Source organism: Suillus discolor (assembly GCF_016758755.1).
Source record: "Suillus discolor strain FC423 chromosome Unknown F5147scaffold_25, whole genome shotgun sequence".
NCBI lineage: Eukaryota > Fungi > Basidiomycota > Agaricomycetes > Boletales > Suillaceae > Suillus > Suillus discolor.
In genome coordinates, this window is record NW_024541272.1 from 414119 (window position 1) to 437000 (window position 22882).

The 22882-nt window shown below is 48.5% G+C and overlaps 6 protein-coding genes across 6 annotated transcripts; 4 read left to right on the top strand and 2 right to left on the bottom strand.

The window, feature by feature from the left end:
- Positions 1-2317: 2317 nt before the first annotated feature.
- Positions 2318-2911, top strand: F5147DRAFT_652584 (uncharacterized protein; the record flags this gene model as incomplete). The annotated part of the gene is made up of 1 exon (XM_041433648.1): positions 2318-2911. The coding sequence occupies one exon, from the start codon at positions 2318-2320 to the stop codon at positions 2909-2911; it is 594 nt and encodes a 197-aa protein (XP_041293252.1).
- Positions 2912-3742: 831 nt separating this feature from the next.
- On the bottom strand, positions 3743-7324 carry F5147DRAFT_576357 (uncharacterized protein; the record flags this gene model as incomplete). Its single annotated transcript, XM_041431313.1, has 7 exons — positions 3743-4393; positions 4742-5321; positions 5368-5543; positions 6320-6449; positions 6499-6727; positions 6776-6977; positions 7028-7324. Coding segments are annotated over 7 exons (2265 nt in total), but the record flags the coding sequence as incomplete, so codon positions are not given.
- A 1013-nt stretch (positions 7325-8337) lies between these two features.
- F5147DRAFT_652586 (uncharacterized protein) lies at positions 8338-11019 on the top strand (the record flags this gene model as incomplete). Its single annotated transcript, XM_041433649.1, has 8 exons — positions 8338-8903; positions 8986-9325; positions 9380-9635; positions 9672-9703; positions 9752-10096; positions 10148-10492; positions 10543-10864; positions 10967-11019. 8 exons carry the CDS (start codon positions 8338-8340, stop codon positions 11017-11019), a joined length of 2259 nt encoding a protein of 752 aa, XP_041293254.1.
- A 968-nt stretch (positions 11020-11987) lies between these two features.
- On the top strand, positions 11988-14041 carry F5147DRAFT_745646 (cytochrome P450; the record flags this gene model as incomplete). Its single annotated transcript, XM_041439768.1, has 14 exons — positions 11988-12180; positions 12233-12448; positions 12486-12558; positions 12607-12755; positions 12809-12835; positions 12858-12925; positions 12978-13100; positions 13152-13274; positions 13297-13342; positions 13398-13434; positions 13529-13654; positions 13711-13721; positions 13783-13912; positions 13966-14041. The coding sequence occupies 14 exons, from the start codon at positions 11988-11990 to the stop codon at positions 14039-14041; spliced, it is 1398 nt and encodes a 465-aa protein (XP_041293255.1).
- Positions 14042-14784: 743 nt separating this feature from the next.
- F5147DRAFT_576300 (major facilitator superfamily domain-containing protein) lies at positions 14785-16567 on the top strand (the record flags this gene model as incomplete). Its single annotated transcript, XM_041431310.1, has 7 exons — positions 14785-14943; positions 15004-15069; positions 15125-15285; positions 15343-15477; positions 15529-15688; positions 15742-16258; positions 16311-16567. The coding sequence occupies 7 exons, from the start codon at positions 14785-14787 to the stop codon at positions 16565-16567; spliced, it is 1455 nt and encodes a 484-aa protein (XP_041293256.1).
- A 2843-nt stretch (positions 16568-19410) lies between these two features.
- Positions 19411-19912, bottom strand: F5147DRAFT_612290 (uncharacterized protein). Its single transcript, XM_041432456.1, has 2 exons — positions 19572-19912; positions 19411-19524 (listed from the first exon to the last, which is right to left on the bottom strand). The coding sequence occupies exon 1, from the start codon at positions 19796-19798 to the stop codon at positions 19577-19579; it is 222 nt and encodes a 73-aa protein (XP_041293257.1). The 5' UTR covers positions 19799-19912; the 3' UTR covers positions 19411-19524; positions 19572-19576.
- Positions 19913-22882: the final 2970 nt, after the last annotated feature.

Consider the following 22882-nt stretch of genomic DNA (forward strand, 5'->3'; position numbering starts at 1 on the left):
GATGAGCCGGGCACCGTGCGGGCCGAGAGCGAGTATGCCGCCCATGATGGGGCAATGGACGAGCGTCTGTTGCACACCATTATTTCGATGCCGGTGCTGGTGGGTACGGAAGCCAAGGCCGCTTCTCCAGGATTGCTGGTGCGACGGAGCACCCGCCTGGGGGCTAAGGAGAGACAAGATGCAAGGCATCCAAAAAGGGCACACCAGCCGGTACCGGAAGAGGTTGCTACAACCAGGCCCACACCTGGCATGATCAACCTACCGCCAGGTAGGGATAAACCCACACCTGGCATGATCAACCTAGGGCCTGGTGGGGATGAACCCACACCTGGCATGACCAACCTATGGGGATACCCCACACCTAGCATGATCAACCTACCGCCAACCAAGCCGGCAGTAACCACCTCAGGGAGTGGTAAGTCAGGTGGTGGGCGGCAGGGTTGTCCTTGGATGGAGGAACCAGCTGAGACTGGTCGTCCGGAGATGGCGGCAGAGTTTGCCAGGAGGGTGGCTGGGCGTTTCGTCCTGCGTGGCCCACGCGAACGAAAGGAGGGGGAGGATGCTGGCAAGCAGTCACGAAGCATGTCAGTGTCGAACACCCCAGAGGCAGACGACTTACCAGCGAGCCCATTATGGTACCCAGAGGAGGACCAGCTAATCAAACGAATTAAGGGTCATTATCAGGAGGACCCATTCTTCCAGAAAATACTGGACTCACCCAGTGAATATCGGAACTTCGAGATGACGCAGGAGTTGATACGCATCCGGCTAAAGGACCATACCCTCCTGTGTATCCCAGACCTAAGGATGGATGGCCGGAGTATCCGGGAAGTGGTGATCTTGCAGGCTCACTCACTGTTAGCTCACCTAGGAGCACAAAAGACACTGACCTACCTAAGAGACCACGTCTGGTGGAAGACAATGGCGGCAGACATAACATCCTACTGCGCATCCTGCATGACCTGCAAAAGAAGTAAGCCAGCCAATCATAAACCGTACGGGCTGTTACACACCTTGCCAGTCCCCACGAAACCCTGGGAGTCCATCGGAATCGACTTCGTAGGGCCATTGCCAATGTCTAAAGATCGGGACGGTGAGTACAATGCAATAACTGTCATAATTGACAGACTCACCTTGATGGTACATCTGGTACCCAGCCGAGTCAACTATAAGGCGCGCGAGGTGGCCAAGCTAGTCTTCGCAGAAGTGTACAAACTACACGGACTCCCTAGATCCATCATCAGTGACCGAGACGTCCTATTCACAAGTGCGTTCTGGACTGATCTTAATAAACTAATCGGGGTCAACCAACAGATGTCGAGCGCGTACCATCCAGAGTTGGATGGTGCGACCGAGCGAGCCAACCGGACGTTGGGACAAATGCTGAGGTCCATAATCGGTGCCAGACAGGCGGATTGGGTGTCAAAGCTTCCTGCGATAGAATTCGCTATCAATTCAGCAAGCTCAGAGTCAACACTGACCTCACCTTTCAAGGCAAACTATGGGCAAACTCCCCGCGCCATGGTTTGGGACAACCTGATGAGGGATGAGTATCCCAGCGTGGCGTGTGTACCTGCAGAAGATGAAGCAGGCAGCTATGTCGGCACATGACTCTATCCTACATGCGTGTGTGAAACAAACACACTACACAAACAAACGACGTCAGCCATGTCCATTTAAGGAAGGAGACTTGGCTTACATTTCGACAAAGAACTTGTCTCTGCCCAAGGGCTCAGCGCGCAAACTGACGCCCAAATATATAGGACCCTACAGGCTTATCAAAAGCTACAGTAATAACTCTTTCCTGGCGGACTTACCTAGTCGTTTACGACAATGCGGGATACACCCCGTCTTCCACTCCTCCCTCCTTCGCATCCACATTCCAAATGATGACAGACTCTTCCCTGGACGCCTGGACACGCAGGTGGTGGACCTGGATAGCGAGCGAGAGGGTGAATGGTTAGTGGATCGTGTTCTCTTGCACCACGGGGCAGGGCGGAACACCACGTTCGAGGTAAAGTGGCGAGCCGGGGACGTCACCTGGTTGCCATACAGGCAAGTGTGCCATTTGGATGCCTTAGGCGAGTACCTGGACTCCTTCGGCTACGCTAATATCTCTGAGTTGACAGAGGGGCAAGGGACTCCACCTGGAGACGACCTGACAAGTTATATTGGGGTCATGTTGCTAGGAGGAAATAATATAAAGTCAGTGCCCGTCCCTACCCCACCAGAACAACCCACCTTGTCCTTCATCCCATCATCAGCACTCTCACCATCCTTCTCGTGGTCCAATGAGACCGAGCTATCACTATTCGCCATGATGGTCCTTCAAGACGAGGGAGACTTGCTGTACTTCACGGGGCACAGACACGACATTCTCATCCGCAACCCCGAAAATCCCAACGACTCTCACCTCATCATGCACGACCAGCTCAAGCTGTTCGTGATGTACTCTCACACCCTCCGCAACAAGGGACCTTGCTCCCGTCCCCCTGGCCCTCTGGGCTACAAATTCTTCGTGCAGGCCTTCAACAGCGAAGGCTTGCATTCATCAGCCTCGTACCTAGATGAGCACGGCACCGTCATCAGTGCCGGATCCTCAATTGAGGCATCAGACATCATTGGGGACGACGACGATGATGAAAATACAACCGTCTCATCCACCCGCATGGGGCAGATGGAAAAGATGGTCTGGCATACGGCGTTGAGCACCACTCATCAGCGGGAGAAGATGGAGATGCGTCGGGCGGGACAGTGTAAAGAAAAGAACTTCAGGCGCAAGCAGGCGCAGAAGTTACACAAAAAGGGACTGGGCAAGATTCGGAAGGAGACCGACCTGCCCACTACATACCCCGTCACGGGCCCCTCATCTGGTGCGGTCATCAAAGAGACCATGGCCACAGAGGACTAACACTCCACCAACCAAAAGACTCGAGGGGACGGACGTCTCCCTGGAGGGGGAGATGTAACGGTTACGTTCCTTTTGCTCCTGGTTATCTGTTCCTCATTTATATTTCTTATGTCTGACTCTATGCACACAACTACTTACCGGTCTCATAGTTATCTATTTATCGGCCGAGCCCTGCGTTACCCCTTGGCTTCCTACCTTTCCCGTTTACCTTAGTATCCGATATCAGCCGTCTTCGTAGACCTTAAATATCATACCTAGTCGTAGAGTTAGGGCAGAGTTGTTTGAACCCCCAAATTGGAGACTTTGATCCTGTCATTTACGTTCGAACTCTCTCTTATCCTTGTGCCGTTGCCTTCGAGCCTTATCCGCTAAATAGCCAACGTCACACAATGACAACACCTCTATTTTATAATTCTTGTAAATGTCGTGCACTAGAAGATGACTATGAATGATTTGTATGTCCCGAGTGTTCAATATCAATGTCCGAAAAACATCATGCTATGAGCTGAGCTCAGTCCATCTGAGTGCTGGCACATCCTCAATACACAAATGCTTAAGCGCAGTCTAGCCGCACTTGCAAACCTCGGACAATTCACAAAGAAAAGTACATCAGTAAATCATGAGTTCACTTTTCTAGCTTTTTTAGCATTTAAATAAGTGACCTGTTACTCATTTTCACTTTTTCCCACTATTTGTTTGGACGTGAAAAGTTCATGCTTTGAAATTAAGTAACCAACATATAATAAGCGGAAAAGTCAGCAAAAAGTGAGTAAGGTGAAAAGTGAGCGACAAGGAACAAAGTAAACAAAATGATAGAAAAAGTGAGTTACACTAAGCTGCTATTTTAAATGCATGATGGTCAGCATATTTGTTGACATAGAAAAGGGTGAATATGTCGAGAACATGGTGGGATTTAATTGCCGGGGGGAGCATATCAGTACCGTAGACTGGAATAAGGTGAGCGGAACGGAAAATACTATCCACATGGATCACCGCAAAGTGTGTGCGACCATCAACAGAGGAAGGCTCTACCATCCACATTCCAGTATCGTCATCTGGTGCATTTCCAACTTGGTTGAACCAGCGGACAACTGCGCATGGATAGCGTACATCCCTGAGTCGAAAGGAAAAAAATGTGAGTACCTGAGCAATATCCATGCCACGCATTCCGTGAGCATTTGAGTCAGTAATGACAAGCACGCAATCTTTGCGTGCATGTCCAGTTCTCCACTTGGGAGACACGCGAATGTACTCGTGTTTCATCCCACCAATCCCACTCAAATCGCTCGGTGCGAAGAACATTGATACTGCAGAATTAAAGACCCGTATCCTCCCATTGAAACGAGGGCAGTCCATGATACTCTCGGGAACTTCGGTAGGGTCCTTGTCCGGATACAGTTGTCCGATGAGGAATTGCGAGACGAGATCAGCCAGATGTGGGATATCAAGCTCATTGGCTAGCGCAGGGACACTTTGTGCCCGCTTTTTCCCTTCTATTTGAATTCATAGTTAGCACATTAAGATAGAGAATATAAATAAATGACATACGAGACGTTCGTGCAAGTTCGACATGTGCAAGGACAGACATCGGTGCGTCAATGTCCTCAAAGTCCGCAGCAACATCAGTGTCAGCCACACTGGCACTTTTTGGTATACTGGGTTCTTGTTGGTCCGAGTCAGTAGTATGGGGCTCTTCTACATCACTTTGCGCAGGGGAGATAGTAGTGGCAGGTCGTCCATCTGCTGATGGTTCTAGTAGTAATGAGAATGAGAATTACATATTAAATGAGATAGCGGCAACATACCGAGTGATGCGAGAACAGCAGATACACATGTACCTGCAAGCATTCCACGAAAACGGAAATCCACCCGTGACATTGCCAATTTATCCAAACACTGATTAGTTAGCAGCATCTGTCCTAGTGCCTTGTATCGGCCGGAACGCCTCCATGGCTCTTTGACGGCTTTGATATGTTTGGACTCTGTGATCGAGGAGCACAGCCCATTTGGAGCACCAAACAGTCGAATAAGGCGGGCATAGTGAACCATAGAGTGTTGCCTAGGAAGTGAGAAAGTAGTGACTACTCCAGTCGTCTTGAAAATCTCACGATATGTATGAAAACGAGTCAGCGCATCTTCGATTTCAGAGAGGGACTTCTCGTTGATGACGTTACGACGGACAAGGTAACAGAACTCAAGTAATGCCCGGAAGGAACGCACGACGTCCACTGGCACATATCCTTCAATGGCAGGCAAGTAAACCTTAAGACAATCAGTGCTACAATATTTTGTATAGAATAAAATGTAGATTACCTTCATAAGTGCTTTTGAGTCGTCACCTGTCCACTGTTTGAAATGACGTCCTTGGGGAAATCTACGCAATCCAGGAAATGGAGGGACTGCCGCAATTCTATGAAAAATTAAGTCTAAGTAAAATTACAGTAAAGAAAACGCACCTTCGGTCAATGTCATCTAGGATAATATTAGCTCGCCTCTTTCCATGTGTCTGCAGGAGATACTTCTCTACCCAATCAACCAAATGATCTTTGTATGCCCCCTTGATGAGCTGATGGAGAATGTCAGGCGCAAGCAACTCGTGAATATCGGCGCGGGGGAAATCGTTCGTAAACGGCTGCATTCATGAGTGAATCTAAGTACTAATGAAACTAAGGGAACAAGTTACTGTTACGCTGACTGTGGGTCGGCGTGTGCGAACTAGGATGGGTCTTCTCAGCGACGACTCGAGTGAGTCTACTGAAGCTGAGCGTGGTCTGGCCTCGACGGAACGTCAAGGATTCCTCCGGCGATCTCAGTAAGGCGGCGCTCGTCGAGATGCAGGGCTAGCGGATACGTGCTAAGTCGTATGGGGGCGACTTAGAAGTGCGGTCTCACACAAGGAAGCTGGTAGGCTTAGATGAGCAAGTTCTGGGGATGAACCTAGTAGATTAAAGTAAAGTCTAAGTACAATAATCTGTGTCTACTTATAGGGAAGTACTACAAGTATTCTAGCTCAGTCTGTAATCAATAGTATATCGTAAATCTATGATAGCAAGACATGAGGTTCAGATAAGATACATGAGGCTTAACCTCTGATCAAGCATGCTGCGCCAAGGGCAGCTGCGCATAGGTACAGGAAGCGCCGAGCGCGCTCCGGATCTTCATGAAGCGACATGCGGTATGCATGCGCTGATCTAGGGTGACCATGAGGCGTACAGCCTCCATGGATCAGGTACAAGGCCTTCTAGGCCAGGGGCGGGTTATAGCGCCAGGGGAGGGGTCACAGCGGTCCAGACCACTGTCTTTCTAGGCGCGGGCGGCGCACCGCCGCGCGGGGAGTCTAGCAGAGCGGGGGCAGGCGTAGGCAGAGCAGTGGCTCTCATAGGTGTTACAGATGCCTGTAACAGTTACCACAAGCTCGCCAACTATACCATATTCCAAATGCAGGGTTCCAGAGTCGCACTCTTTGATTAGGGCATCTGTATGAGATCTTGAGCGACAGAGACTGACATCATCGAGGTTTCCGCGACGTGAAAGACATCTTGCTCGGCATAAGCATAAATAACAGTAGGTCATCGAGAAAAACTTACTTGGTGCACCAATTTCGAAATATACAGGCGAGCAGCACCTGCTCTTCATAGTCCGCAATGTAAGGTCTAAGCCCGTAGATCACGCAACGGTAATGGCCATCCCCGAAGCGTGTGACCTCAGGCTTCGTCATAGCAGGCTTGAGGTTCTTGAGGATGAATGAAAGTGAGGAATGAAAGAGTTGGCGTCGGAAATTTCGGAAGCCTGGTGTCTCGGCGTGCTCTTTGGTTGCTTTTTAAGATGTCAGAACAATGCGACAGGGAACAAGTGACCACTTACTTTTGGGCATTGCAAGAAAGCCTATGACAACTACAGCATTACGATGAGCACGACGCACATTATTCTGAATGTTACCAATGGAGGCGTAGAGTGGATAGTAGTCGTTCTGCCCAGTGGCAACTGAAACGGTTGTTTTGTCGCTTCCAAGAATGACCGGCACGAATGTGGAGCCATGAGTGTCAGGATCTTCGGATATCTTGTCCTGTAGATGCCTTAGTTGAGACATACACAATGAGATAATGAAAGACGTACAGCCTGAGCCCAGCTCCAATCTCCGGACATGAAATCTTTCCATTGGCGTTCATCATTCTCTGTTGCAAACTCACGGTAGGGTTGAAGGTCCATCTCCGCAGCAAAGTCTGGATTAGCGAGCATATTTCGAATAACGTCACGAGGATCGCAAAACCAAACTTCATGGGAATCTTCCATCCAGGGCAGGGCACCTTCATCTGGAATTGTGCCGGTGTATTTGGCTGAAAAGGATTGCCACTTAATGTCGCCGAGGGGAGTATTGTCAATCATCCTGTAGAGGTCGCGATGATCAGAGAACAGAGTGTGTTTACCCCCAGCTTGGATCAAGGAAGCTGACAAAATGTTCAGGAGCTGGTCAATCGAATTGGCAGGAGTTTGATTCTTCGTAAATAGGTAGTCGGCCAGCTCAAATTCGACGCGGCTCCTGTAGGGAGTCCAGTCATCCAGTGACTTTTCTGTGAGTGGTGGTGGAGGAGTTCCTGGTGGAAGGAATACGCCCTCAGGATCACAGGGACGAGCTATGTAGGTATAATGTAGGTATATTTTTAGTACTGTTAAACAAAAATAGAGCGGTTGAACTTACCGGACAAGAAAGGGTGATAATTTCTATACAACTGGTCACCAGTGCCAAAGAATTCCGCCCTTACTTGCGGAGGATCTTCATCATCCATGGGACCGGTGTCACCAAAGTCCATGGGGCCAAGCCCAGGGCTTGGTGGATGAGGTGGCAATTGAGTTGGTGCAGGTGGCGTTAGGAAAATGGGGTGCTTCGCGTTCACATGCTGAGTATGCCCCAACTGATTCCTAAACCAGCAGTTGCACCCTGCCTTCGTACAAGGGATGCATAGTCCGCTGGGCTTGCGATGTGACTGAGGCATGATCCTCAGAACCTGTTGTAGTACGCCCTTGCCTTGAGTATTTAATATGTGAAAAAATGCAGATGAACTTACCGGAGACTGAGTACAGGAGGGAGGGGTGGTACGCCCTTGCCTTGAGTAGACATTTGAGGGTGGGGTGGTACACCCTTGCCAATGTTCGAGGGTGATGTGTAAAAATGCTTGATGGACTTGACGGGAGACTGAGTGCAGGAGGGACTGTTGTTGACAGTGCTCATTAGCCTAGTAAATGTTGGAGGTGAATATACATACCTGTAGCGAGTATAGGCGGACTTGGAAAAATGGTATCGAGTGCTACTGAAGGGTTGTTTGTTTGCGTTTAGGAAATTTTGTACACTGCACTACGTTTGACTCACCTTTTATAATCAGTGTCCTTTGCCGCATTCCTCTCCTTGCCTGCCATTCATATCCGTCATGGCACCTCCCATCTCCCCTCGCCGTACACGTGTCAAAAACGCCACACAACGCCCTGGGCTTGTGCTTCTCGAAGGTAAAAAAAAACAACGTACTCAAGCCCAGATCAAAGAAGACAAACAGCGTGCCGAGGAGGCGCAGGCTGCACAGGAAGCTGCCCTGCAGCATGGAATCGACCATATCGCAGGTATCGAGGCTGCCATGGAGGTGGAGCAGGGCACTCAGTCAGCTGCGAAAGCGAAGCCGGTGAAACCTCGTGCTAGACCAGTCAAGAAAAAGTTAGATGGGGCAGTTGCAGCTAATGAGCTTACCTCTAGCAGTCTCCCTGTGGCCCCAGCACCGGCTAATAAGGGTCAAGGCGGCATGAAGGGTCAAGGCGGCATGAAGAGTCAGGGTGTTGGTGGCATAGGGGAAGGAAGTAGCGGAGCGGTTGGGAATGAGATCACAAAGCCGACAAAGAAGACAAAGAAGAAGCTGCATGAGGCTGCAACAAGGCAAATCCTTGATGGCGATCAGCGAATCGAAGTTGAAGTACCCGATACTGACAAGAAAGGAAATCATGTACCGTCAGTGAACTTGTCTTCTCACCATCATGTTGATGCTCACCGAATCCACGCTGCGCTTTATGACACTGACTTGGGCACTTAGTAATAAAAAATGCTTGGCAGGGAAGGTCAACAACTGGCAAAATCGCCTGGAACCTGAGACCGAGTCAGCGGTGTCCCCTGTTGTGAGAGCTGAACCTGAACCTTCAGGCGGCTCTGTTTTGTCAGCAACAACCCGGCTGAAGACGAGTCAGACTGCAGCAACCACAATCTTGTTTGCAAAAGACCCACCACTTTCCTTGATGGATTCATCGGACGGTTCTATATCGGACAATAGTGAGGACGGAGGCAATGAAAAAGATGGTGATGAGGATGGTGATGAGGATTCCAAAGAGCATCCGGCTACTCTCGCAGACAGTGTGAAAGGGAAGGCGGGAATGAAGGTGAGTCTCTCATTTTCATTTTTGTTTGATGCACACTCACAGTATTTAACTTAGTCTGTCGTACAGATCGCTGAAAGTTCAGATGACGGAATGTCCGAAGTACAAGTATCAACACCATTTCATCTGCTGCCATTTAGTCAACAAGCTGACATAGTGAGATTTGCCCTGGAGCAGGCCCGGCCTCATGCAGCTTCATCGACAAAGAGAACAATTGAGGAAGCCGGATTGATAGGCTCCTCCGAAGACTATGATCCAGATGATATTGAGGAGGAGGAGGGGGAAGAGGATGAGTTCGTCACTGACTCTAATAGTATGTTGGTCGATGAAGAATCTTCCTCAATTGTAGAGGTTCTTAAGCCAACACGCACTACTACAAAGGTGAGTGTTTTTTTTTAGTCTTTATGATGCTAAGATATACTCTACTAGACTAGTGTGATGGTCGCTAGCACCGAGAAACTGAAACCACTCAAGAAACCGAAATTGGAACCGGCACTTCTAACAATCTCTGAATCTAGTTTGATGTCTGCTGACTTGGCGACAAAGCCCAAATCTGGCAACCAATGGCGAAACACGGATCTCCCACCAATTATGCTGGAGGATGGCACATGGCGCAGGAGCTTTATCCCGACAGTTTTTCTTTGGGCAGGTGCTCAGCCAAATTTTTGGTGCATTGAGGCCGAAAAATTACACCCAGCGCTCCAGGCCATTTTTGACGTTGCATTTCCAGGAATGAATCACAATGTTCAACCAAAAGGTCCCATTATGGGCTTGGTATGTCTCACTCTTATTTTCGTATCCAACTATTTTAACTATTACCCGAAGGTGAATCAACGTCTTTGCTCCTGGCGCAGCAATTTCGGATCAACAGCCATCGCCCTCGTCACCAACTTTCTGGCCACCTCTAAAGATAACAACATCGATGAGGACGAGGATGAGGACGACTATGAACAGGAGCTAGCAGCAAGTCTTCTCGAGAACTGGGCCTTTCTCTATGAGGACCCAGATAATTGCGACCCAAACAAGATCTATCGGTCGGTATTCATACTGGAAATGATCGAGTCAGCTCATATCAACACAACTGCCGGATCCCTCGATGTACCAGCACTCAACACAGATGCTCTACGGCTGAATGGCATGCAAGGTGTCATCGCTGCAAGTGCCGCTGCTGTAGGTCGTATCTGTGGGTTTTAACTTTGATTAACAGTCTATTTTTGCAGCTTGAACGTGCTTTCAATATTGCCACAAAGCCGAAGAATTTCACTGATACATTCAGCACTGGAACCAGCAGCGTGAAGGGCAGTATTAAGGCCCGCAAAACGCCCCTGAAGCGCAACAAATCTACCGGTAAGGACAACACTATAGCATCAGCCTTTTCAGAGGCGAACTGTGGCTTGGCAACATCGGAATACTATGCATCCCTCCAGAGGCGAGGGATGAAGTACACGATAGACACGATTGCTTTGGTGCGTCAGCGGCAAGCAGCCCAAAACACTACTTCTGAGGACTCGCTGAAACCGAAGGGCAAACGTGCCATGCTCTGTAAGTAGTTTTTACTTGATATATGCTTTACTGACTGCTGCATGTCCAACAGAATACTTCTTGGTTTCGTCCTTCATTTTCCGAACTCTCTGCTTGCCCCAGTACCTTACACCATCGGGACATTAATGCATCTTCCCCCCCTTCCGGTGATTTGATAACAAGAATTTTCTATTCGCATTTTTGGACTACTTCTAGATTACTTTTTGTCTCCGTTTTTCGCACCTCTGGACTACTTTTCCTCTACTCACTCATATTTGTGGACTACTTCTAGACGCCTTTTGTCTCTATTTTTCGCACTTTTAAACTACTTATTTCTCACTCAAACAGCTTTTTAATGTGCTGTCTCACACGAGTCTCGTAAAATAAGTCAAAATAAGTTGGAATAAGTTGGGAATAAGTTGAATTTGAGGAGAGAGATCTACTGAAAAAAGTTGCTCTTACTTTTGTCGCCTTCACACGACTTCCTACTGAATCGTGCGAAAAAGTTGGATATAAGTGGGTAAGAAGTGAACTCATGATTTACTGATGTATTGATGCTTATCATAAAAGCCTAAGTACTGCCAGGTGTCAGGCTGCGGCTTGGGCGGCAAAGTACCATGGACACCGTGTTCGAGTCCCACCTTCAATATACTCAGTAAACTCGATGCAGTTGAAAAGTGACATGATATCGATAAAATATAAAATATCTAGTGTACATGAGTTTTGAAGTGTGTTGCATATTACCCATCGATTGTACAACTTGAAGGTGATACTTAGTGTATGATGTTTGAGAAAATGATCGGAAGCGGAAGTCGGGGACTTGCTATGTAACACCATGCAACCCGGGCCATCATATTGATGGCAATAAGTTTAACAAGGTTTGTGGTCCAGCGACGTGCCAGCTGGAGCCTATTGCGTTAATCGCGCATGACCGTAATATGAACGGTATCAAGAAACACAATGTGTGTTGTTATAATCGTTCGTTTCCATACTCATGCCAGCAGGATTTTGTTTGACACATTGCGTTAATAACAAATTGCTCATGCAGCCAAAGTGCAGTCGCAAACCGGTACTAATCCGAGTGAAGGTGTAACTAGGGCACTCCACTTGGCATCTCTTGCTCATCTTCTGCTAACAGTCGTCCATGTCGACATTCACCGTTCTTACTTCGCTGTACATTTGTCTTGCTGGTGTCGGAGTGTTTCTCGACTACATATTCGCCAAGAAGAACCCACAATATCCCCCTGGTCCTCGGGGCCTGCCTCTAGTTGGGAACATTCAAGACATACCTTTTGTCAAACCGTGGCTCACCTTCGCTGAATGGGGCAAGAAGTATGGTAAAGTCTCCCGTTTTTCCAGAATCATACATTTTAATGCCCTTGCGCGCAGGTGATATTTCGCATGTCAATGTTCTAGGTATGCACATCTTCGTGCTGAACTCCGCCAAAACTGCGGTGGAAATGCTGGACAAGAAGAGTTCTATATACTCTGACCGTCCAGTTGTTCCTATGAGTGGCGAACTTATGGGCTATGGGCAAACTTTGCCTTATCTCCGTTATGGTGAACGCTTCCGCTCATTCCGCAAGAATTTCCATCGCGCCCTTGGTAAGTCGCGCTGCTTTGGTTGTCTACCAGCCCATAGAGGAGATGGAGACCCGCAGATTCCTGAAGCGTGTACTAGCGAAACCTGACCAGCTGCAAGCACACATTCGACAGTATGTATTCTGTAGTATCACTACTGGCTTAACCTTGAATCTTTCTAGCACCACTGGCGCTATCATTCTGCGCATCTGTTATGGTTATGAAGTCAAGGAGAATAAGGATCCTCTCGTTGACATTGCAGAACGTACTTTAGACGAATTCTCGCAGCACGCTTACATCGGTGAATTTATGGTCGACTTCCTGCCATCCTGTAAGGCCATGACATTTCGACGTTCGCTCTCAATAGACCTGACTATGTTCTAGTGGCAAAGGTCCCAGAGTGGTTCCCTGGTGCCTGGCTTCAAACGCATAGCCCGTGAGTGCCGAGCGACCGTCGAAGAGATGGCTGCTATACCCTACAAGTTTGTCAAAGATCAGATGGTGACTAAGATTTGTAGTTTTTCCGCTACGCACTATTGATTGAATTTTACAGGTTGCTGGCATTGCCCTCAAGTCTTTTACTTCAGATTTGTTAAAGGACCGTACTTTGACAGCGGAAGAGGATCACATTGTGAAGTGGTCTGCTGTATCACTATTCAGCGCTGGTGCCGACACGGTTTGTCCGTTTGAAACTATCATATGTTGGGGCTAACGCCTGTTTGCTCAGACTGTTTCTGCGATCTACTCATTTTTCCTGGCTATGACACTTTTCCCTGATGTGCAGAAGAAGGCTCAGGCTGAAATTGATGCTGTTGTTGGCCCTGATCGTCTTCCCTCCTTCGCCGATCGCGTCCTCCCTCCCCTACATCGAGGCGCTTGTTAAGGAGGTCCTCCGCTGGAATGTTGTCATACCTACTGGTATGTGTATCTCGTTTATCGTAATCTTTAGTTGACCAATAGTGCCCGATGTCAGTTGATCACAGCGTAACTGAGGATGACATCCACGATGGGTATCACATCCCAAGAGGCTCTGTGATAATCACCTAACATATGGTTGGTACTCTCCTTGTGCATATGGTATATTAACACTTTGAATTGTGACAGGTTCATGCTCAATGATCCGCAGGCATATGTCAATCCCTCGGAATTCAATCCTGAGCGCTTTTTGGCCAAGGATGGAAAAGAGCCTGAGACCGATCCTCGCACCCTGTGCTTCGGTTTTGGTAGACGGTAAGAGTTGAGTCGCTGTTATATTTTGAGTGAAATGCTAAGGTTCTGTTCTATAGGCTCTGCCCGGGTATGCACGACTGACAGAACACTAACAAGTTTTCTAACGTTGATCGCTTTCGACTGTATAGGTCTGCATCTCGCTGATGCATCCATCTGGTTAACCGCCGCAATGTCACTTGCAGTGTTTGACGTTTCCAAGGTTGTCGAGAATGGCGTTGAAATCACCCCTGAAATTGACCCCTCATCCGGGTTGATCAGGTATGTTGCATATCTTAATATGACTACGGTGCTCTGGACATACACACTCGCAGCCACCCCAAACCTTTCAAGTGCTCGATCGAGGCTCGCTCTGAAACAGCTTCTACACTAATTCAACAAGATATTTAAGTACTAAGTATTGCTAACCGGAGGTTGTTTCACACAGTAAGGCTACGTCACAAAGTATTCTACGATTTCTTCTGCTTGATCATACGAGGGAACTCGCGGGGTGAATGATGCATGAATGCTCTCTTCCTCTGCAAGCTAGAACACACTGTCATTCAGAGTACCTTGAGACGAGGTTTTCAGGCCTTTGCCCCTGTTACTATCATGTTGTTTCCGTGTATAACTTTCTTCGTTGTCTGCTAGGTCACCATCATGTGAACGTCAGTGGTGAGGTACCAAATACCCGTACTACGTGAGTCGTGAATGTCAGAGATTCCTGGATGTCCTCGCAACAGCGCCGCAGTGCACAGTGACTGCAGTGTGCCTGATCTGAGTAACAACGTCGTCCTCGCTTGAGATCATTCGACATCGTTGATTTGGGCTTTTTGCTATTTTGTGCTCTACTTGATCATCTCACTTCGCGTGGGCGCAGACCTTAAAGCTTAAGATCTAAGACCATGGTGAGGTTGTCGACAGTGCGGGGTACATGCAGGCGGCTTTACCCGGCGGCGGGTAAAATAAGAGGCGCCGTGTTCGGTGGCCAGTTGTGATCCTCGAATCAAAATAAGCAGGTTCTTGTGGACTGCCGTTGCACACCTTATCGATTAACTAGCCAATGGCAAGCCGGTCAGCAAACACCTCATTGGAACAAATTCACATAGTATAATGGGCTACATCTTTCATTCGAGTCGCTCCCTTATACCACCATGATTGTGCCACAGGATGACGAGGAGACACCTCTCCTGCAACGACCAGAGCAGCCAACGACTAAGACACCTCTGCCCTGGGATCGATTTTGGATTATACTGCTCTTGGAGATGCCAAGTTTTCTTTCTTCTCAGACCCTTGCCCCGTTCATTCCCCAGGTGAGTAGATTTCCCTTTGCTAGATCTCAAGGATCTGACTACAACTGGAACTTTGTCAAGCTCATTAGAGACATTGGAGTGACTCACGGAGACGAATCTCAGGTTGGTTACTATGTCGGCATCCTTGTAAGTGTGTCTTCATTGTTCCTACTCCTTCATTCGTTTCTGATATTCTTTTGAGCAATCATCATGCTATGCAGCTCATATGCTGACTATTTTCCATTGGAGTCGACTATCCGACCACATCGGGCGGAAGCCTGTAATGCTGACAGCTTTATTAGCAATCATTGTTTCGATGTTTTCGTTTGGGCTGTCAAAGACTTTCCTTGGTCTGCTGGTCAGGTCAGCGTGTTCAGTCAAAAAGTAGTTGTGACTATCAATATTAATATCCTTGACCAGTCGTGTTTTCTGCGGAGCATTTGATTCGAGCGATGGCGTCCTCGAGACCTTGGTGATGGACACCACTGACGTGACCAATATGCCCGAGGCGTACGGTTATATACCAATTCCATGGATGATCGGAAACACAGTTGGGTAGGCATACAGTACATTTTCTCTCACACTGAGGCTCACGGCATCTACTAGACCGCTCATTGGAGGATCGCTCTCCCGACCAGCAGACAGATTCCCTGACATCTTTGGGCGATCAGAACTCCTGAAAACTTATCCATATCTCCTGCCATGCTCTATTTCAGCATTTTTTATATCGATAGCTTGGCTAATCACGTATTTTCGTCTTAAAGAGGTGAGCGTGATACTGAAAACTCATCTCTGGATCACACTAAGTATGGTTGACAGAGCGTTTCTACCAGGACACCACTTTGGGAGCTAATTAAAGGAGGATTCTTCCGACAGTCATACCAAAAGCTTCACCAACCATCGAGTAATGTTGATCCTGGAGAAGTCCAATCAAAGCCGCTTCCGCTACATGCCTTGTTAACCTCGAAAGTGTTGAGGGTAACAACGAGTTATGCTACCACAAACCTGCTTTACATAGCGTTTGCTTCGGTCCTACCTGTTTTCTATGCGACACCGATTGAACTTGGTGGTCTTTCCCTTGACCCTCCTCGCATAGGCGCTTTGCTTGCGGCACAAGGTGTCACACATGGCATATTTCAGCTACTTTTCAACGCTCGTTTACATGACCGCTTCGGTGCAGGAGCTATCCACATCACCGGCGTTAGCTCCGGCATACCCATCGTCATTTTATTTCCAGTCATCAATGCTCTGGCTCGAGCCTATGGAGTGGGTATGGCGGTATGGCTGTGTGTTGCTGTCCAGCTTGCGCTGACTACTAGCCTGGTCATGTGCTACCGTATGTCAATCCAGCACTTCCTGCGTTCTGCTAAACTAAGAAGACTTCATAGCCTGCATGTCATTATTCGTTAGAGCAGCTGCTCCCAATCGTGCCTCGTTCGGAGCAACCAATGGAATTGCCCTGGTAGCTGTCACAGTAGCTAGTATCATCGCCCCGGCGTCTGCAGCTTCGGTCTTCTCTTATTCATTGCAGGAAGGGCATGATGCGTGGTCGATATACTACTTCTTGATGACAATTACATTTCTCGCAGTAGGTACTGCTCTGTTACTTCCCCGTGATCCTAGTGTATGGGAAGATTCCCAATAATGTTATTGCGAATGACCGCGTGCTATGACAGTGTAGGGGGAAGAACTGGCAAAACTGTCCTCAAAAAACCGTCCCGAATCTCCTGGTGTTCGCGATGAATTTGAACAAGGGTTTAAAGCATTTGGCCTCGTTAGGATGTGTTCTATGTGGTGTGTTTTCGTTCCCAGTTTCATTATGAGTGTCTCGTTGTCTGGCATGGGGGGCGGGCATGTGAAGAGGACTTCCTTCGTTGCATTGCTAGCATGTCACTGTGTCTGACTTCGCTACGCGATCAAGATGTTTATTGAGTGGTGTGTATCCAGTTCAGACTTGGAACAGAACAGAACTCTTGGAACCCTGTCAATGATATCTGTGAAGTGTTTCCGAGTCGAGGGTGCGAATGCAGATCTATGGTGTGCAGTATAGGGGATTTGCGCATGATCTTTGACGCTTCCTGTTTAATTTCCGCTCAGAAGTTCTGCAGCAGTGTCAATCATTATGCTGTGGATTATTGTCCATCTTATCATGCAAAAAAATAGCATCTGCATGCATGATATGTTGTAAATGTGAATGAGCTATGTTGAAATAAAAGATGGTTCAAGTAGGTTCAAGTGTAAAGCGTTGGCTGCGTGCAGCAGAAATTGGGGCTCGCACGCAGGTGTATCGAACCAATGATGATTACAACAGAGATTGAGTAGTACAGCTCAGTTGTGCGTGAGAGATGTTGTCCCATACGTAAGAGAAATGAAAACTGGCAGGAACGGTGTGAACGTTCACGTTCAAACATGCCAGACTAGGCGGGTTGCATTGAGTACCGAAAGGATAAGCATAAGCAGACTGGTCCGGGAAAAGTGCATGGGAGAAGAATGGAACCTGGATTCCGGAGTGTGCCAGAATTTCAGATCAGACCAGAATTTATACTTTGCAGGTGTACGAAATGACGGTAACCTTGTGGTCAATATCTATATCCCACGATCATGATGGTCATAACGCTGTTCAATTTTACCTGAGATGTGTAGCGTACTATATTGTGGAGTGGGAACTCGGCAGCATGTTGTAAGAGATGGAGCAGAGACGTTCCAAAAGGTAGTCGGCCTCCAGAAGGCGCAGCAGTGCAATGGGTTTGACGTTTGCGCCCTAGCACGAGGGGACCCATGAGACGCACACAGGTGGACACCGCTCCAAGATCATCATAAAATTACATATTGCAGATATAGTAACAGCTGAGGCCAGAAGTTCGAGAGCATCGTTAAATAACTAGAAATATATATCTATCTCCAATGAGATATAGAGCCAAATACGTCTAGTATGAAACTCACCTGGGTCATCACGGACGTCATAGTGACAAGGGCGTAAAAATAGGGATCGTAAATGAAGCGGCCGCCATCTAACCCTCACTTTCGACTGCACTCCTTTAAACAAGTGAGAAGCACGTTCCTAAGGGAGACAGTATTCTGAGCAGGTACTATAGAGTTCTCTGGAGACATACCCGAAGTGTCCATCGAAATGGTAGAGAATCTCGGTTATAGTTTCTATTTGAAGTAGGTGAGTGCTCAGTGGCTCCGTACCATGGCATGGAATCGACTGAAAACCTCTTCAAATTTGCAATGTCAACATTGGGTAAATAAGACCGCGAGACAACCTACCGGTACGAAGCTGTAGAGGTGATCTGGGGGAGGCGACACATAAGATTGACTGTAACTATTATCCTAAGAGAATTCCCCGACTGTAAGACTGACAAGACTATGCTCAAGTAACCTGAAAACTCACCACATTGGCGTACATGTAACTCGACGCAGCGCCGTATGGATGATTGATCATGACGGTCCAGCATGAACGAGTAGTACGAGTATGATGGTATACTATGTGCTCCCTTCTGCTCGCTGCAGCGGGATCAAAAAACCGCCCGCAGGTAAACGTTCAAGGAAGACCGCTCTACACCGAGGTGGCCATGTGGAGGATGCAGTGCCGATACGGCCCGACGCGAGATAACTTGGCAGGTTGTGATGGACATAGCCCGAATTCAAGTGAACGGCTGTGAGCCGAAGTCCTGGGTTTAAATTTAGTTACACATCAACTTGAAGATCATGATAAGTCTTTACTTAGACTCAGACTCTTTTGAGAATCGAACTGTGCCCACCCGAATGTACCAGCCATGCTGAGTTTACCTGCCAGCAGTGGCCACTACTAGTAGTAGCCTACACTAGGCCAAGGCTAAACTTGGCCAGGCCCTTGCCATAGAATTGCTGCCGCGGAGATGTCCGACTCCCGGACCCCATCATCATAATCACTACTCGGTCAGAGAAAATGATTATTTTCATAGTACTAGACTTGTGAATTCATTAATGATGGGACAGAATCCAGTGCATGGTTATACCGTGATCATACAATGTCACCATCCTACAGTGTCTTCTCGTGCTCTCGGAGGTGACCTCCTGCTGAAGTGGACCACGCGGACGGTCATCGAAGATACCCCGACTAGTAAGCCCCGACCATCAAAAGTCCCTAACCGCGGTGATCCAGGCCGCGTGTACGTCATTCTCATTGTACTTCCTTTCTTCTGATTCTCTCAGACTGGAGATGCGCAGCACATCCAAGTCGCGGTTATAGTTTGCACAGTATCTCGCACAGCCCGAGCGCCACACAATCATAATGACTCATCAGTCGCAAATTGATTCAGTCCACCAGCCCAGTTCTCAGTGTTTTATGTAAGTTTTGTACAACGGGAATGATGACCATAGAATATAGAATGTTCAAACCTTGCCGGCAGCAGCGGCAATGTTCTAGTCCTTCAATTCACTATGATCACGAGGTACATGAAACAGATCAAAGACTTGGCTGGACATCGTTCACTCAGTGCACAGGCACCGTCTCGATCATAGATAGGCAATTAGAATAGTCAACGAATTCCACTTCATATTCAATATCATATTGTATCCCGCATCTCCACACGTCAATCATTGGAATAAGATGTACAGCTAGCAATGATTTAGCAACTGCGACGGACGAAAAGGTAGGAACTCACTCATGTCAGACATAGTCTCCCCTAGCCAGCGAATCGAGGGAAAGTAGTCGCTCCTTCGTAGTTCTCCGAGTGGGACTTTTGCAATCCTGCCAGCGTGATCCATGTGCCATGCGGCTCAAATCAAGCTCAACATTTCCCGGTATGACCAAGGCATTCCAAGGACTATAAAATGCCGGTCTGGAAGCGGGTGGTACCCAGAATAAGAGCCGATCATTTGGTCCAACCATCCATCCATCATCTCTCAACAAAAAGGTGGTCGACCCGGGATCAGCATGGGAGGTGTCTGGGATTAACTCGGCAGTGTTGCAGAGTGTATGAGAAGAGTTGGAAGAGAAATTCACGAAGCGTTCCGGCAAATGGATATCTCCTGCATACCAGAGCCGGATTGTGCCATCCGCCGAGCAAGATACGATGCGAGTGCCATCTGGCGAGAATGAGACGGAATTCACCGAACCAGTGTGCCCCCGCAAGGGCTCACCAACTTGAATCAGTTGGTCCTTTGCTGCATCCCATAGTCGGATAGTGTGATCCGAAGAACCAGTTGCGACATGAATCCCATCTGACGAGAAAGAGACTGAGTTGACGGAGCATGTGTCCTCCTGCAAAGGCTTTCCAATCTGTTTTCCAGTTGCTATATCCCATAAACGGACAGTCTTATCCAAAGAACCGGTCACGACGCGAGTACCATCGGGAGAGAATGATAATGAAGTGACTGAACAACGATGCCCCCGCCAGGGCTCACCCACTGCCTGCCCAGCTGCATCCCACAACCGCACGGTCTTGTCCGAAGAACCAGTCACGACGTGAGTGCCATTGGGCGAGAATGATACTGTGTTGACTGGACCATGGTGCTCCCAATGTTGACCGACTTGCTTCCCCATCTCTACATCCCACATCCGGACAGTCTTGTCCGAAGAACCGGTCACAACGTGAGTCCCATTCGGTGAGAATGCAACTGAGTTGACCGAACCCTTATGCCCGCACCACGCGTCACCAACTTGCTGCCTCGTCTCTACATCCCACAGCCGAACAGTCTCATCCCATGAACCAGTTACGATGTGAGTCCCATCTGGTGAGAATGAGAGTGACCTAACCGAGGATTTGTGTCCCACCAGAGGCTCGCCGACTAGCTGCCCCGTAACCGCATTCCACAGCCGGACGATGCCAGTGTCCAAAGAACCAGTCGCGATGTGAGTTCCGTTGGGAGAGAAAGAAACCGAGCTGACATAACGGGTGTGCTCCCACAAGGACTGACAGGCTGGCTGCACCATCGCTACATCCCACAGCCAGACAGTCCCATCCGAAGAACCAGTCACGATGTGAGTGCCATCAGGTGAGAATGACACCGACTTGACTGGACTGGTGTGCTCCCAGTGTTGACCTACTTGTTTCCTCGTCTCTACATCCCACAGCCTAACAGTGTTATCCGAGGAACCTGTCACAATGCGACTGTTATCCGGCGAGAATGAAACTGAGTTGACCGAACGAGTATGCCCCAAAAATGGCTGGCCAACTATCTTCCCCATCGCATCCCATTGCCGGGTAGTGAAATCTTGAGAGCCTGTTGCGATGCAAGTCCCATCCGGGGAAAATGAGACTGAATTGACTGAATCAGTGTGATCCTCCATAAGTTCAACGACTGGCTGCCTGGTCACTGCATTCCATAAGCGGATAGTCCTGTCCGAAGAACCTGACATGATGCGAGTCCCGTCCGGCGAGAATGAAACTGAGTTCACTGAATCATTGTGTCCCTTACAGGGCTCGCCATCTGGCTTCCCTGTGGCTACATGCCACAACCGGACAGTATGATCTGAAGAACCAGTTACGACGTGGGTGCCTTCCGGCGAGAACGAAACTGAATTAACCGAACCGGTGTGCCCCTGCCAGGGCTGCCCGATGGGCTGCCCCTTCGTTGTATCCCATAACCGGACAGTCTTGTCCGAAGAACCAGTCACGACGCGAGTTCCATCTGGTGAAAATGCGGCTGAGTTAATAGAACCAGTGTGTCCCTGCCAGGGCTGCCCAATCGGCTGCCTCGTCGCTGCATCCCACAACCGGACAGTCATATCCTCAGAACAAGTCACAATGCGAGTCCCGCCGTCTGGTGAGAACGAGACTGACAGAACCGCTTTTGTATGTCCACGGAGCACACTCTGAACAGCCGGCCAGTCCTTGTTGCCACATCCAGCTGCCAGACAGAGAGTCTTCGGAAACTTTGCAGCGAATTTCTTATATATGATAGAATTGATGGGCGAGAACGGCAGCGCTGATACGTATAGATGTGGCGTGCTGTGCAAAATGATATTGCCGAAGATTTGAACGAATCTCTGTACATCCATCGTAGTCGACAATACATCATCGTATCCGGAATGGCCCTATGCTCGTGCGTCAGTGTTTCATTTGACGTCACCCAGTAGTAACTGTGCTTACCTCCAGCCATGGGACAATGAGTGACAGGGCACAACCTGCACTGTTGAGTGCGTTGATAAGGCTGAGTGCTTCGAGCCAGAAGAGCAGTTGCTCGTGACGGAGGAAACTTCTCACTTTCTTTGCGAGAAGTGTATGAAAATCTGTTTCTTTAACGTGTGTAGCCCAAAATCGACAAGCATATGACAAATGCGGGGGAATTTTTTCCTGAACTCGTTCCTGTAGCCCGGTGTCCATGGAATTAGGGAGATACGATGTCTTTAAATCACAGATATTGAAAGAAAGTCCAAGTTCCATCACTCGAAGTGATGCAAAAGCAAGGCTGTGTTGCACCTTTGATATGTCAACGAAGAACTCCCTGCTGTGTGCTTTGTCCGTCAGGAAATCGCGAAAAGTTGCATGAAGGGGTCGGACGGGGGTTAATGCACTGGTGGTGCCGCTGAGGAGAGATCCCATATGTTTCACAACAATCTCCACTTTGAAATTCTCTTGGTCTGGAAATTGGGATCGCATGGCGTTCAAAGACGCCATAGGAAGGGGTTCCGGTGCGCCAAGGATTTGTGCCATCACGGAACGAAACCTTCTTAGCTGTGTGAGTCGAATCACCGCATTATCTTCACCCATTTGCGTGAACCTTTTCAACAATAAGCGGTAGATATCGTACAACAGATGTCTTCGCTTAGTAGGATCGCGGGATGCCACAGCATCAAAGGACTCGTCTGCAGAATAGCCAGGAGGGGGTTCTGTGATGGCTTCGCAAGCAAGGCGCGCCCATTCGAAAATTCCATCAGCTTTCTCAGCAAGGGCTTTAAACTCTGTTTCCCCGAAATTCGACAGCCCTTTCAGCTTCGTCGACACGTAAGTGCGGATGTCGTGCTCTGCGG

What these genes read in the sequence shown, in the direction of transcription:
- F5147DRAFT_612290 (XM_041432456.1), bottom strand. Translation starts at nt 19,798, where the DNA reads ATGGTTGGACCAAATGATCGGCTCTTATTCTGGGTACCACCCGCTTCC.